Genomic DNA, 16,995 nt, shown 5'->3' with positions numbered 1-16,995 from the left:
GTGAAGCTGTCATTGAAATGGGGGTATCATGTTTGGCAGCGTGTTCAGCAACAGGGTGGTCCACTTGTTTTTTTGCCACAGTTTGTCAGTGGCCATTCATGCGGACACACTGCTTGTTGGTTGTCATACCTACATAGAATGCAGCACAGTGGTAGCAGCTTAGCTTGTAAATCACATGAGTGGTTTCACAGGTGCCCTGCCTTTGATGGGATAGATTATGTTAGTGACTGGACTGGAGTAGGTGTTGGTGGGAGGATGTATGTGGCAGGTCTTGCATCTAGGTCTATTATAGGGATATGAGCCATGAGGTAAAGGATTAGGAGCAGGGGTTGTGTAAGGATGGACGATTATATTGTGTAGGTACGGTACATGGTAGGAGGGATGGGAAGGATAGTGGGCAGGACATTTCTCATTTCAAGGCACGATGAGAGGTAATCGAAACTCTGGTGGAGAATGGAATTCGGTTTCTCCAGTCCCGGATGGTACTGAGTTATGAGGGGAATGCTCCTCTGTGGCCGGACTGTGGGACTTTGTGAGGTGGTGGGAGACTGGAAAGATAAGGCACGGGAGATTTGTTTTTGTACAAGGATGGGAGGATAATTACAGTCAGTGAAGGCTTCCGTGAGACCCTTGGTATATTTTGAGAGGGACTGCTCGTCATTGCAGGTGTGACAACCACGGGTGGATAGTGTTGTGGTTGGCAGGAGAGCCAACACCATGTTACTAGAGGAGGCCGAAAGGCACGCGTTTTAGCTCACGCAGGCTGGCGTGAGGCCTGGAACATGACAAGGAAATTAGAATTTAGAAAAAATGGATGTAGCTGGTGGAATACTTAACTTTAATCCATTAATAATGAACGTCAGTCTTGACGGTACATGATTCACAATATCAGTAGTAACGGATAATGGCGCCTTGCTAGGTCGTAGCAAATGACGTAGCTGAAAGCTATGCTAAACTACCGTCTCTCTAGACCTGCCGTGTGGCGGCACTCGGTATGCAATCACTGATATTGGCGACAAGCAGGTCCGACGTATACTAACGGACCGCGGCCGATTTAAAGGCTACCACTTAGCAAGTGTGGTGTCTGGCGGTGACATCACATTCCTCCCCCGCAAATCGACTTACGGTTGTGGCATAAGGCTTATGCCCGCCGTGGGGAGGACCTCATGTTGACGTATGCAACGAGGTGGGGAGCCTAACAACAGGCAAGGCTGTGCCACCCGCACCCTGCCGTTCGGATCGCGGGGAGCTAGGAAACGCCTGAAAACCTGCTCCAGGGTTCACGCCAACATGCAGTGTATTCGCCCGCAGAGAGACAGGAGGGGCCGAAGGGTCGACCTCCATCGGGCCAGGGCAGCTGACGGGTGAAGAGGACATATGGTCCGGAGCGGGCAAGAGTTCCATTTCGGAGGACAACTGGTCACGGGAAGCGATCGGCGGCGTGTAACCCAGGGAGGCACCTGGCAGTTGGAGCGACGCGTCTTCTGCGAGTGTCGCTGGCGGGAGAACAGGCGGCAGCGGTGGTGGCATTGGCATGTCGCCATGGGGCAAAATGGAAGGCAGCGTCGGTAACACCCGGGGCTGAGGCGAGCCAGTAGGTGGGTCCCCGGGGCGCTGACCGGACGGCACCGTTGCTGAAAGCAGACGGCGAGCGGCAGATCCCATGCGACGACAGAAGCGCAGCTGATTGAGATGCCGACGCACCTCACCAGAGGCCCCCAAAACCAGATACATAACGCTGCCGAGGCAGCAAAGAATGTGCCCTTCGAGCCAACGCCGTGAACGTCGGTAGTGGCGATAGTAGACAATGTCGCCTGGAGCAAAAGCAGGTGTCTGCTGCTGTAAGAGGAACCTGATGCGCCGGATGTAGCAAAGACATCAAGGTTCGATGAGGGCAACCGTGGAGCAACTCAGCCGGCGAGCGACCATCTTGGGGCTGAGAACGATACGAGGACAAAAAGAGCAATAACGCGCCCTCCCGAGAATGCGACTCTTTCAACTTCAACATTTGTGACTTGAAAGCCCTGACCAATCGTTCAGCGGCACCGTTTGACTGTGCCGAAAACAGCGCGGACGTCAGATGTTGAATATCATTGCCCTTGCAGAATGACTGAAATTCTGCAGACATGAATTGTGGGCCATTGTCGGAAACAATAGTCTGTGGACGACCTTCAATGCAAAAGATAGCAGATAACGCTTGGATGGTGGCAGATGACGTCATGGAAAACATCCGGACAACAAAAGGAAAATTACTGAATGATTCTACCACAAACAACCATCAAGCATTCTAGAATAGACCAGCAAAATCGATGTGTAAGCGTTGCCAAGGGCAAGTGGCTTTTGTCCATGCAAAGAATTTCCGCGGTGGTGCTGATTGTTGTTCGGCACCACCATGCAAGAAGAGCACATATTCGTAATCGCAGCATCGATTCCGAACCAAGTACAGTGCTGACGAGCAAGTTGTTTCGTTTTCTCTATACCCCAATGTCCTTGGTGGAGAAGCTGTAAGACAGAGGACTGTAACGAATGTGGGACCACGACCCTGGACTGATCATTATCAGAATGCAACGGCAAAACACCACTTCGAACAAAAAGTCTCTCCTTGTGAGCAAAAAATCGGCGAACCAGCTAGTCCCTGATCCGTGACTTTGACTAGGACAATTGCGTAGCTGTGGCTACATGACGAAAGTCAATCGTAAATGATTCAACCACGTCATCTGTTTCCGCATCAATGAACATGCAAGCAACTTTGGAGGAATTGAATGCCATATCCTCAGCAACAGGCAAGCAGGACAACGCATCGGCGTTTCCGTGCTTAGCAGTGGACCGATACAAGATATCATAGCAGTACTGCGAGAGGAAAATATAACAGCGAATGAATTTCTGGGCTGTACGTGGAGGTACAGTCTTGGTCGGATGAAAAAGCGATGTCAAAGGTTTGTGGTCTGTGATTATGGTAAGGTGACGACCATACAAGAAATCATGAAACTTTGTAACACGAAATACAAGAGCCAATGCTTCTTTCTCAATCTGTGAATAATTTCTTTGTGCAGACGAGAGCAATTTGGGCAAAAAGGCAATAGGGCGAGTGTGCGAGCCATCTTTGTGCGCAAGGACAGCACTGATCCCGAAATCCGATGCATCAACCATCAACAAAAGGGGCTTCTGGGGATCAAATGGCATAAGGCAAGTATTGGAAAGCAACGCCGATTTCAATTGGCGAAAGGCTTGTTCCCATTCCGTCGTCCAGACGAACGGAACACCTTTACGGCGTAAGCGATGAAGCGGAGCTGAAATGGAAGAGGCATGTGGCACATATCTGTTATAGTAATTTATTTTTCCCAGTACACTCTGTAGTTGCTTCAAATTCTGCGGCGAAAGCAAGTCTTGTATGGCACGAAGGTGCGTTGGACTGGGATGTATGCCTTGGACATTGAGTACCTGTCCCAGGTATGGCAAATCACGAGCAAAAAACACACATTTGTCCTTCCGCAAGCGAAGACCATTTTGTTGCAAGACCTGAAATAATGTTCTGAGATTGGCCAAATGTTCTTCTTCCGTCTTTCCGGAGATCACAATATCGTCCAGATAATTTGCTGCCGTAGGGACCGATGCACAAACAGTTTGTAGATATTGCTGAAACAATGCAGGGGCAGATGCACACCCGAGTGGTGGTCATTTGAATTAATACAACCCAAGATGCGTGTTAACCACCAAAACGCATTGGGATTCTTCGTCGAGCAGTATTTGCAAGTACACACCTGCGAGGTCCAACTTCGAAAAATATTTACCCGTGCACAGTTTGTCAAAAAGAACTTCCGGGTGGGGTAAAGGAAAAGTTGCAATCACTAGTTGTGGATTCACTGTTGCCTTGAAGTCCACACAAAGTCTCAATTTGTTGGAAGGTTTTGGCAAAATTACTAAGGGTGATGCCCAGAGAGAAGCCTGCACACGTTCAATTACACCTTGTGATTCCAAATCGTGTAATGTTTTTGCGTTCTCATCACGCAATGCGTGGGGAACATTGCACGCTCTGAAAAATTTCGGTCGTGCATTTACTTTCAGTTCCAAATGTGCTTTATAGTTCTTAGCGCAACCGAGGCCCGGTGGAAAAATGTCTGCAAATTCTTCACATAGAAGAGAAACACTGTCTGAAGGCACAGTTTGGTTCACTGATTGGACCTGATTTACTATAGACAAGTTAAACAACTGAAATAAATCGAAACCAAACAAGTTCACTGCAGAAGGAGAACGAAGGATGAATATGACACAAGTTTTGTTTGTCCTTTGTATGTTGCAAGAAGGCTGCACTGTCCTAACACAGGGATATCTTGACCCGAATAGCTAGTTAACTTAACATTTGCGGCACGCAATGGAGGTGTGCCCAGCAGTTTGTAAGTGTCTTGATTGATCAGTGAAACTGCAGCCCCGGTATCGAGCTGGAATGGTATCACTTTGCCGTTAATGTCCAAGTCTACAAAAAGTTTATTGTCTTGCTAACGACAAGAGTTACTGTCTCGTGCAACGTGAACTGACACTGGTACAAAAGCACTTGCGACTTGACGGGAGTTCCGTCAATGTCGACGCACACTCTTTGTGGGACGAACACAGTCACTGTTTGAGAGAGTGGCACTGGGCGGAGTGGAATGAACTACATGAATTTCCATGGGCAAAGTTTCACGAGCCTGAGTATCCTTGGTTCGATTCTGATTCCGGCGCGAAGCAAAGGGCCGGGAATGGTTTTGAGCTTCCGATCTGAGCTTTTTCTGGCGAACACTCTGAGCATGTCCTTTTTTTATTACAATAAAAGCAAATAGCTTGGCATGACGGGCAATTCTCACGCGAATGTCTAGTAGCGCACCGCAGGCACTGCATTTGCTTGCCGGCACGCCACACATGGCTGAGAGCCTGGCGGCAGTGGCGTGGCCGGGCGCGAGGGCTGTTTACTGCTCCGTGCAGCTCGCCCGGCGGGCCAATTAACCTGACACACAGCTGGTGAAGTTTCAAATGATTCCTGAGCAAAGTCAAGTGTGTCCTGCCAATCCAATATGTCCATCACTTGTTGAAGGGAGGGATTGACTAGTTTCAAAATCTGTTCCCTTATACGAACATCAGAAACGTTCTGTGCAATTGCGTCACGTACCATAGTATCTGAATAAGGGAGTCCACATTGACACTTAAAAGCACAATCCCTAGTAAAGCCTTGCAAGGTTGCAACCCACTCCCAATTAGTCTGACCTGCCGTACATTTTGTACGAAAGAAGGTATACCTTTTCGCTACTACATTGACTGATTCTTTGAAATATGCATCTAATGCAGACAAAATTTCTTTGTAGGACAAAGTTGTAACGCCGTGTCGTGGAAATAATTTGACTATCACACGGTACGTGTTCACCCTGACTGATGATAACAAAAAAAGGCTGCTGCTCGTTACCTTGAATTCTGTAGGCGACAAGATGGAATCCAAATTGGTGTGACCACTCCGTCCAGCTTTCCAGTGCAGCATCAAAAGGTCGAAAAGTGCGTGTTATGGCTGCATTAGCGGTGGAGCGGCTTCCGCCGCATCGGTTTGCATCGCACGTTGACCCTGGACGAGCTGTCCAAGGGCATTCAGTAAGGTCTGCGTCTTCTGATTCTGTAAGTGATAAAATTTGGACAGCACATCTGGAGATTGTGGTGAAGCCATTACACAAGTAAATCAGGGCAATATCGATAAGAACGCGGTTTTGCCTCGTCACCAATGTTGTGGTTGGCAGGAGAGCCAACACCGTGTTACTAGAGGAGGCTGAAAGGCACGCATTTTAGCTCATGTAGGCTGGCATGAGGTCTGGAACATGACAAGGAAATTAGATTTTAGAAAAACGGACGTAGCTGGTGGAATTCTTAACTTTAATTCATTAATGATGAACGTCAGTCTTGACGGTACATGATTCACAATATCAATAGTAACTGATAATGGCGCCTAGCTAGGTCGTAGCAAATGATGTAGCTGCAGGCTATGCTAAACTATCATCTCGGCAAATGAGATCGTAAGTAGGCAGTGAACCATCGCTAGCAAAGTCGGCTGTACAACTGGGCGAGTGCTAGGAAGTCTCTCTAGACCTGCTGTGTGGTGGCGCTCGGTCTGCAATCACTGATAGTGGCGACACGCGGGTCCGACGTATACTACCGGACCACAGCCGATTTAAAGGCTACCAGCTAGCAAGTATGGTGTCTAGCGGTGACACCACAGGTAGGCTGTACAGAAAGGGACTTCTTGGTATGGAATGGGTGGCAGCTGTCGAAGTGGAGGTATTGCTGGTGGTTAGTAGGTTTGATGTGGACGGAGGTACTGGTGTAGCCATCTCTGAGGTGAAGGTCAACATCTAGGAAGTTGGCTTGTTGGGTTGAGTAGGACGTTGTGAAGGAAATGGAGGAGAAGTTGTTTAGGTTCTGGAGAAACGTGAATAAGGTGTCCTCACCTTCAATCCAGATAGCAAAGATGTCATTGATATCTATATTCTATATTCATTTTTACCTAAGTATTTGTGTGGCAAGCCCTTTTCTTTCAGCATCCGGATAACGTGTTGTGAAGCACATGTAACTATAATATACATTTTCAGAGATATGGTCATAAAAACACACTTAACACTTTGACTGCTTGGCACGCTGAGGTGCCAAGCACTGCGGTGTAATCTGTCTACCTGCACTGCGTGCCTGTCCCTTGGAACTGCCACCGGGACTGGATTGGCCCACGCTGCCCAATCCACCCTGTGCTGAATATTTCTTGGCTGAATACGACTCTCGCAGAGCCAGCATTAATTTTTGGCAACTTTGAGCTGTAATATCTTGGGCAATAGTTTTTGTAAATAAATAAAATTTGGCCATCTTGTACAACTTTGTGATCTCTTAAGTATAATTTTACACCTGTTGCATCTATTTCACATCCTTCTTTTCGATCCAGTCTCTGGACCGTCACTGGCGAAATTAAAAATAGAATTTTTCTTTACATTTTTGCCTATTTTTTAGTAATTCATTTAGAGGTGTCAATAAATTTTCTCAGCTTCAGTTCCCAATAATTACTAATGCTCCTTTGTATGCTAAGTCTCAAAGCAGGGTACAACACACAATGCAACGTTGCAAGTTTTGCATTGGTATCTAGTTTCCCAGCCCACTTTCTGTTTCACGCAAACCACACATCTGTGCATTAGCATACTTTTCTGCGAATGTTCACTCACAATAACAGCTGGAAAATGTTTCCCTGTGTATCACAGAGGATTCTCATCATCATAGCACCTTCCCCTACCAGTTTTTCACCATTCTTTAGCATATCTTTCTGCAATCTCCCTTATGAGAGAAAGGTGAAACTCTGCGTGTGCCATTTTCCGCCCTGTTACCGACTGGCGGAGAGCATGAGCGTTTAGAATGCACAAATCCAGAAGGTGAAAAAATATTTCTTATACCGTTTCAGTCTTATGCACTGATCCCACTGAGCTTGAATTGTAATCTACAATACATTGCAGTGTCTTTATGTTTTCGCCAGTATTTCTGTCAGTCTTCTCTGTTCCAACCATTTGTGTAGTGTGACTTGTGGTCAACAGGTACACCTCTCTCTTATCGAACCACTTGATAGCGAGGACCTTTTCAGTGGCCTAAACTCAGTTTCTCCTCGTTTTAATTTCTTCTGCAGTTTTGGCATGTTGTGCCTATTCTTACAAACTGTGTCACATGTGGCTGTTCCATCGTTGTGGAGCCAAAGGAATAGGTTTGTGCTGAAGTACCAATCATCGACACACAGAATATGACCCTGTTACAAATATGGTCCCATAAGAGTTGTCACTTTTTCCTAAATTGTGAAACCCAATTTCTGTTGTTGCACCTGTATATACAATAAAATCTAAAATATACCCACTCTTGACAATCTCACAGTACAGATGTCTTTATTCTGAATCTACTTCGCTTGGTTGGTATAAATTGCTTAAAAGATAATCATCCTTTGAACAAGAGACTTTCATCCATACGAAGCTTGTGATGTGGGTGAAATGAATTACAAAACGTCTTATGAACTTTGTCAACAATCATCCTAATTTTAAATAGACTGTCGCCTCCAGTACTCGCAGAGTTATCACTGAAGTGTAACGTTCTCAGAAGTAGACAAAAACTGTCTCTGGACATAACTTCGCTGAAAATTGGTGTGTTCAAAAGTGTATCTCTGGACTAATAATCACTTAATTTTAACTTCTTAACTTGCACCATTGGAAGTCAAACAGCAAGAAGCACACTTTTTTCCGAACCGTTTCACTGTCACTTTCTGATTCCTTGGATTCAGAGGAACTGCTAACTGTAATTCTTGCTATTCCTTCTGATGTAAAGGGCTGAGGACTACAGCTCAACAGACTCATCACTGATAGCAACGTCCGATAATTCACACTCACTGTCGCTCTTAGTGAGCGTATCCAGGATTTCTTTATTTGTGAAACCACAGCGACATGACATTTCTGATGTAGAAAACAAGAAAACTGAAGAAAATACAGGAATCTAAGTCAAATTCTGCAAACAGTGAACACAGTGACATATATGCACTCTCAGACTATACAGTCAGACCACTGAACAGCTACTGGAAGAGCAGGTCAGAAAGACAGCTCTGCGTGTATACACATCTGTAGCGCTCTGGTAACTGTGACTCAGTGCGTCTAAACTCGTCTCTAACGGTGGGAAGGTCAATGATGCGGGACGCGTAAACATGTCCTTAGCACTGTAGGAAGTGTGTACACATCGGGTGCGCCAGTGGCACGGCGAGGCATAGCAAGTTTACACGTCCCCAGCAGTCAAAGGTTAAAAAGAAAAAGGTCATTGACGTAATTGTACATTAAGCTACGGGTCGATGCCTTAAGAAGTTGGGATGACTATCTCTGCCTTGTCGTCATATTAGAATAGTTTGTTGTGTTTTTATGTGCTTCTAATGGCAGCACTGAAATATTGCCTCCTGAATGTAAGTGTTGGCTAGTTGTTCTGTCTCCTAATTTTACATATATAGTCAATTGTATAAAAAAGGAAAACTCTCATGAGTTAATTATAAATTATGAGACAGAATTAATGGCCAGTAATTACCTTAAGAGTAAATGTCATACTGCCAATAAGTCACTCATAAGAATACTTACACTGTCCAAGCTTTCAGAACTAATAGATCCGTGCTCAAGGAAAAGAGGATAGAATGGTAAAGTTAAACAAGAAAGGCAGGCCACATATACACCAGGATGAGAGGGGGGCCTATCTATTGTGTGTCGATTGGCAATACTGACAATCCCAAACTCCTGGACTGGATTTCAACCGAATTTGATACAGAAACAGCAGGCTTTACGAGTATCAGCACTCTGCTGGTTAATAACCTCCTAACTCCAATAGAAGTGGAGATATGGACAAAGACACATTTATCAACAGCCCCTGGTGTGTAGGCTCTCCCCCATGACAAGCATGTTGTGTGGGAACAATATCAGCCTGCCAAATCAGCTTGCTTTGCAGAGCAGCCTACATGTCAGGGACAAGAAACAGTTTTCCAGGCCCTGACATTTAGGCTGCCCAGCATGGCAGGTGCTGTTGGAGTACTATCGACGTGCAATATTGCACTGTATTGCAGGGGCTACATCTGCCGTAGAGCATGGCTAGGGACAGATTGAGATGGATAGATGAGAGGATGGACAGTGAGAGAAGGAAGGGAAGATGCATACGCAGGTGGCAAATGGTAGAGGGGTAGTGGGCAGGTAGAAAATGAAGAGCGGGAGGCAGAGTTGGAAATGGAGAGAGGGAGGAGGATATGATCAGAGGGAGGGGGAAGAAGATGAAAGAGCAGGTGGAGGAAATGGACAAAGAGAGGGGAAGATGGAAATAGATAGATTGAAGTTGGAGGATGATGTGCACAGACACACAGACAGGAAGAGGAAGAAGTGTGTTCAATAGATTGGTCAAATGCACATGTGGGGGGGGGGGGGGGGGTTAGTATTATGTAAGTTTACATTTTAATCACCTTCTTGGATGATCCAGAGTGAATATGGCTCACTTTTCTTGTGCTGTAAACCGGGAATTTTGAATTTTTAATGCAGTGGAAGTCTTTTATTTCTTTGCATTATATTTATGTAACCTTTTCTCTCAGCTCCATTATTGATTTTATTCTTCAGATAAATGAAAATTTGGAATTAAATGTGTAACTAAGTGTAGGGTAGTAAGATACAGGAAACTATTATTTTTATTGTGTGTCATTTGGTAATCATCATATGGTTTGATGACATCCTGTTTTCTAATATGTGATTTTTTTTAGTTGATTACAATGGATCCAACAGGACCTCCTCGCAAGCCACCCCAAGCAACACTGGATTCACTACGCATGCTTAATAGTACTCACCGTATGGGTCATTTACTTTGCCGCAGTCGCCAGCCAGACTTTCTTCTAGATATTATCCAGAGACAAGGGGCCTCACAATCCATGCCATGGCTTGCAGACCTTGTTGAAAGTTCAGAAGGGGCTTTAAGGTATGGTACAGTCAGGGAAGTGAGATAGTCTTTGAAAGATTTTTGCTATAAAGTAACACAATTTCTTGCCATAATGCTTTTTAGATTTCAGTAGTGACAAAACTAAATTGCTATATTAATTGGTTGTAGTAGACCCTTTTATATGTACTAGTTCCCTGAAAATTGCAGTTATCTAAAAAAACGTTTTTCTTAACTAATGGGATAAGTGGTTATTATGTGAAGGACACTAAAAGGAAGACTTTGTTTATAGGTGAGCTGTGGGGGCGCCATTATCCCTAAGATAAGATTTTCAGTCGTCTTACAGAATAAATTTGCTTTTGCAGGTAAAAAGTAATTCAGTATACTCTAAAAGATGGTAAAATAAAATTGTGATCACATGGTACAAACAACGCAGATGTAGGGTGTGGTTAGGGTCAGCGATTTTCTGACTCATAAATTAAGCTTTCTCTACAGGTATTTCATTTTAGCAGTATCTGTAAGTTCCTTAAATAAGTTTGCTTAAAGAAAGAAAGGAAAAAACCTGTTTCTCCATAATAATTCAAACTTATGTTTCTACAGCAGGTACATTAAAAAAGCAACCTTGCATTTTCGTTAAGCAGGTTACGTTTTGTGTCCACAGCCACCTTCCAGTGCAGTGCCTTTGTGAATTTCTGCTGAGTTCTGGTACCTTGCAGCAACCTGAAAAGCAACAAAAGCAACAGCAGCTACTGCAGCATCTACAGGCTCTGCTTACAGAGCCAGAACAGGAGCCCCAAGTGGCATGTGAAGTGCTTGAATACTTTCTCAGGAGGCTGAGTGCTGTCCAGGCAGCGAGCAGAGTTCAGGCTGTGAAGGTAATATTGTGACTGGTGTTTTATATATGAAACATCAGCATGTATGATACATATTATTTGTAACACAGCCAGAACAAATTACTTTTGTAAAAAATTTACAAATTCAGTCCATCATTTCTTCTTCTTTTTTCCTCCCCTCATCTTACTTGATTGTCTATATTGTGGAATGTCGCCTCTTATCACAGTTATAATTTGCATGTTAAGATCCATTTTCCACCCTCCTTGTGTATGATACAATTCAATTCATGAGAGCAGTAGTACACTTTTTGTAATTTTAATTCTGTCTCAGAATTCATGTGAATTTGACCAGAGTTTTTTGTATGATACTCCTCCATTACAGAAAAAAAGCCATTCAGTGTAATACAGGTATTTGGAAAAAAAGGAGTTAAAACAAAATAATTGCCAGTGAAACACAATTGTAATTGTGAGAGTGAACTTCCTTCTACTAATGTTTGCCACTAACGTTGAAGACGTTAACTCGGAGAAAATGTGGCATTTTTTAAGTACACTCTTATTAAATGCGAAATAAGAATTTGTGGGTTATGACTTCAAAACCATAACAAGTATAAGATACAAGAGGGCATGCTGAAAAATAATGCCTCCAAATTTTTCTGTAAAAACTGTTAAAGCATTATAAATAAAATAAGCATTATTAACATTTTAGATTTTTATTCTCCCACTACATGCTTGTTTCTCAACATAGTCACCCTGGCGATGAACATATTTCTCCCAATGAGAGGCCATTTTTTTTGGTACCATCGCTATAGAATGTTTGACTTTGTTGATGGAGCCACAACCTTATCTTCGCTTGCACCACTTCTTCACTATCAAATTGAAGTCCTCAAAGGTGTTCTTTAAATTCTGGAAAAAGATGATCAGATGGTGCCAATTTGGGACTGTATGGAGGATGATCGATGACAGCAAACCCAAGGCACCGGTTCGTTGCAGATGTTGCAGCACATATGTGTGGACTGGCATTGCTATACTGAAAGAGAGTGTGCTCCATGTGTGGGTCGATTCTTTGAATTAGATTACAGCGCACTGTTCCTCATGCACCGATGTAGCTACATTACACGCTGCCATGTTATGTGCTACAATTCAGAGTCCTGTAGTGACAGGGTGCTGCAAATATGTACACGTGAAGAATAAAGATGTTGAATGTTAAACAAGTTTGTTTTACTTAAAACTGTAATAGTTTTTAAAAACATTGTCGGCATTTCTTTTCAGCATTCCCTGGTACTTTCTCATAATAAGATTTCAACAGTCATACTGTTGTGGTTTGTGGTTGCCAGAAGAACAAGGGACAATATTGAAATAAAGTTCTTCCACAGGCATTGGTTCGGTGGTGTTTGGGGTTTGTTCATACATTAGTCCATTCAGTAGATCTGATTACAAAGAAAAACTTTCAGGGATGTGGAACAAGTCTAGATATACATTAGCGAAGTAGTGCAGAAGTTGGGCACTCCCTTTGTAATTAACTATCTTTAAATTGCTGTTTGTGCTTACTCAGGCTAACTTTAAGATAATAAAATCAACAGTAAAGCTGATACTTTGAGAAAATCACTGCTCCTTTTGTTCTCTTAAATAAATAAAAATTATTGAACTGTCTTGCTTATTTGTTTTATGTGGAACCAAGTATGTTACTATCAAGATCGCCATCTTACATTCCAGAAAGAGTCAGGCAACATATTACTTTCTCCCATGTATTCTCATGAAATGATCACAATGAGAAAGTTAGAGAAATTAAATCTCATATAGGACTGTCCTATCAGTCATTTTCCCAAGGTGCCGTTTATGTTTGGAGCAGGAAAACGGGTGGGGATTGGGGGTGTGTAGTCATAGTCATACCAGAAGTACTCTCAGCCACGCACCATAAAGTGGCTTGCAGTCTAGATTGAGGATATGTTACATTCAGCATTTTTACTGTTGTTGAAAACACCGCAAATATAAAGTCTGGAGAGGACAGAATTGAATTTTCATGACTAGCACTCTACAGTGTGTGAACTATAAATTGGCTGATGTCCATTTGGAGGAGGAGGGGGGTGGGATGTTTGCAAGGAGCAAAGGAAGCAAGCCTGGCCCCCCACATAGAGGATCACATGGTGAAGAGGCACGCCGGAGGAAGGAACACAGCCTGCCTCCCACATTCTGGGCACTTTAACCTGTGGCTCATCCTTTCACGAAAACAGAAGTCAAGCACTGAGGTAAAGATCATTTCAATGTTATTCATAATCGAACCTGAAATTGTCTTATGTGTTGACATATTTAATAAATATCCTAACTACAGCAATTACGTACACTAATGACCACAAAAGCAAACACTACAAAATGGAGTGGAGTACAGTATAGGTACACACCAGTCAACAGTGACCACCTCACACAGTACTGTTGGCTAGTTGACACTCCCTGCAGCTGGCAACAAATGTCTTCCAGACAAAGCCTTCTGATGTCTGTTGACTTGTACTGATTCAGGACTAGGGAGCTGAGTGGCAAATTCTTAACAATCTGTATGTCATAATTTTGCGCTGCCATGAATGCCATGTGATTTGGTACCATTTGATATTATTTGGAGGAAAGCAGTAATTACATTAATGACAATGGGTCATGCTTTCAGTGGATATCAGCTACCAAGAAATTCAGTATTTATGTCTTAAAACTGCAACAGTCAAAATGAAAAGTTCACCAAGTGAAACTTTTCAACAACTATGTAAATAAAATAGAAAGAAACTTCCACATGGGAAAAATATATTAAAAACAAAGATTCCAAGACTTACCAAGCGGGAAAGCGCTGGTAGACAGGCACAATAAAATAACACACAAACACACACACAAAATTACGAGCTTTCGCAACCGGCGGTTGCTTCGTCAGGAAAGAGGGAAGGAGAAGGAAAGATGAAAGGATGTGGGTAAGGGAGAGGGTAAGGAGCCATTCCAATCCCGGGAGCGGGAAGACTTACCTTAGGGGGAAAAAGGATAGGTATATACTCGCGCGCGCACGCACACACATGCGCACACACACACACACACACATATACAGACATAAGCAGACATATTTGAAGGCAAAGAGTTTGGGCAGAGATGTCAGTCGAGGCGGAAGAAGCAGAGGCAAATATGATGTTGAATGACAGGTGAGGTATGAGTGGCGGCAACTTGAAATTAGTGGAGATTGAGGCCTGGTGGATAACGAGAAGAGAGGATATATTGAAGGGCAAGTTCCTATCTCCAGAGTTTGGATAGGTTGGTGTTGGTGGGAAGTATCCAGATAACCCGGACGGTGTAACACTGTGCCAAGATGTGCTGGCCGTGCACCAAGGCATGTTTAGCCACAGGGTGATCCTCATTACCAACAAACACTGTCTGCCTGTGTCCATTCATGCGAATGGACAGTTTGTTGCTGGTCGTTCCCACATAGAAAGTGTCACAGTGTAGGCAGGTCAGTTGGTAAATCACGTGGGTGCTTTCACACGTGGCTCTACCTTTGATCGTGTACACCTTCCGGGTTACAGGACTGGAGTAGGTGGTGGTGGGAGGGTGCATAGGACAGGTTTTACACCGGGGGCGGTTTCAAGGGTAGGAGCCAGAGGGTAGGGAAGGTGGTTTGGGGATTTCATAGGGATAAACCAAGAGGTTCCCTATGAAGTCCCACGTGGAAGTTTCTTTCTATTTTATATATAAAAGTCACAATTCATTGCAAACACAGAGACGTTATAGAGAAATACGGGTATTTTGCCACATCCAGTAGTGATGGAACGTGATAATTTCCTGTGCAACAGCAGATGGGAAGAATCAGACATCATTTGGTTATCCCCCGCCACACCTATGCCATTAAGACCACCTGAAACATCTCATTAACTCGAACGGCGACAGCTGGTCGCTGCCTCGGCAGTAAAGCTTCATACCTCTTAGGGGCAGGTGCACCGAGTTTACAACAGTGGTATTAGCTGCAATTCATGTCAGTCTTAACGAGTGGGTGTTTTGGCTGACAAATAACTGTGCGTCATATTTCCGAGCACGGTTGAATTTTTTAGTTCCTGTGTGTAAACTGATTGAGCCTGGTGCTGAAGTTAAAACGACTGCTTGTTTTTACACATCAGCGTTCCTCTAGTTCCCTACTATTAATTTAATACAGGTGTATTACCAAAGTGGTATTTTTAAATTTGCAGAAATGCCACGTCATCGTAGATGTCGGTATAAGCTGGACAACTTCTGCTACATCTGTGGGAAGTTCACTTTTGCCAGAAATAGGAAGAAAATTTCTTTAGTAATAAAGAAAGCATACAAACATTACTTTGGAGTAGAGGTAGGAGACCAAGATAAAGAATGGGCACCACATTTCTGTTGTGCTACATGTTACTGCAAACTAATTCAGTGGTGGAAAGGTAAAGAGAATGTGGCGTTCCATGTTTGCTGTTCCATGGTGTGGAGGGAGCCTAAGGACCATGTTACTGATTGTTATTTCTCTCTAACAAAAATTCGGGGTTTTACAAACAAAAAGTCGAAGAGGCACATTGTTTACCCAGATCTGCCTTCAGCAAGAATGCCAGTGCAGTATTCCGACAACCTTCCAGTACCTTCAAGAGCTCGAGGTCAAATTCCGGGTGGCAGTGAAATAAGTAATACTGAAGAAATCACAGATGATGATACTTCATATCTCTGCACAAGTGAGTCATCGCCACATTTGTTAACACAGGCAGATTTAAATGATTTAGTGTGTGATCTAGGACTATGTAAACAAAAGGCGCAGCTGCTTGGTTCAAGATTACAAGAGTATAATCTACTGCACCAAGGTACTAAAATCAGTGTGTACAGGCAAATTGAACATGCCTTTATTTCTTATTTTTCGACTGACGAAGCACTGACATTTTGCAATGACGTTGCTGGCCTGATGAAAGTGCTGAACTTCACTTATATTTCACAGGAGTGGAGACTTTTCATAGCTACATCGAAAACAAAACAAGTCTGAAGGGTGTTTTGCTCCACAATGGAAATAAAATACCCTCTGTTCCAGTAGCTTATGCTAGTTTGACAAAAGAAAATTACGAATTCCTACAAAGGATGCTAAATTCATTAAAATACAATGAACACAAATAGAAAATATGTGCAGATTTCAAGGTAATTGCTATGGTACTGGGAATGCAACAAGGCTACATAAAGTATGCCTGTTTTCTTTACGAGTGGGATAGTCGAGACCGAAATTCTCACTACGTGAAAAAGAAATGGCCTAGGCGAAGATGGAAAGTTGGCGAAAAGAATGTACAACGTGAGAAAGTCTGGTAGCTCGTGAATATATACTACTTCCACCGCTTCACATCAAACTTGGCCTGATGAAACAATTCCTGAAGGCCATGGATCCAACAGGCTGTGGGTTTACATATCTAGCTACCAAATTCCCCCGTCTTTCAGCTACAAAAATAAAGGAAGGTGTATTTATGGACCCACAAATCGGGGAGCTGCAGAAAGATGCAAATTTTGAATCGTGTTTAACAGATAAGAAAAAACCGCATGGGATTGTTTCAAGGTGGTGTCGGAAAACTTCCTCGGAAGAAGAAGAGCTACTGAGTACAAAGCAATGGTGAAGGATATCATCAAAGCATATCAGGATTTGGGGTGCAATATGTCTTTGAAGGTACATATGATGGACTCTCATCTGGACTAC

General features: G+C 43.5%; 1 protein-coding gene across 4 annotated transcripts in view; it reads left to right on the top strand.

The window, feature by feature from the left end:
• Window positions 1-16,995, top strand: part of LOC126284091 (integrator complex subunit 1) — a 292,520-nt gene that overhangs the window by 173,614 nt on the left and 101,911 nt on the right. For all 4 annotated transcript variants that reach the window (XM_049982751.1, XM_049982744.1, XM_049982760.1 and 1 more), the window contains 2 exons: window positions 10,295-10,506; window positions 11,126-11,339. In XM_049982751.1, the coding sequence (XP_049838708.1) occupies window positions 10,295-10,506; window positions 11,126-11,339 (426 nt within the window). The remainder of the gene's footprint in view (window positions 1-10,294; window positions 10,507-11,125; window positions 11,340-16,995) is intronic.

The sequence above is a fragment of the Schistocerca gregaria genome, chromosome 1 (assembly GCF_023897955.1).
Source record: "Schistocerca gregaria isolate iqSchGreg1 chromosome 1, iqSchGreg1.2, whole genome shotgun sequence".
Taxonomy (NCBI): Eukaryota; Metazoa; Arthropoda; class Insecta; order Orthoptera; family Acrididae; genus Schistocerca; species Schistocerca gregaria.
Note: the sequence above shows the minus strand (reverse complement) of the source record. Positions and strands in the feature narration are given on the sequence as shown.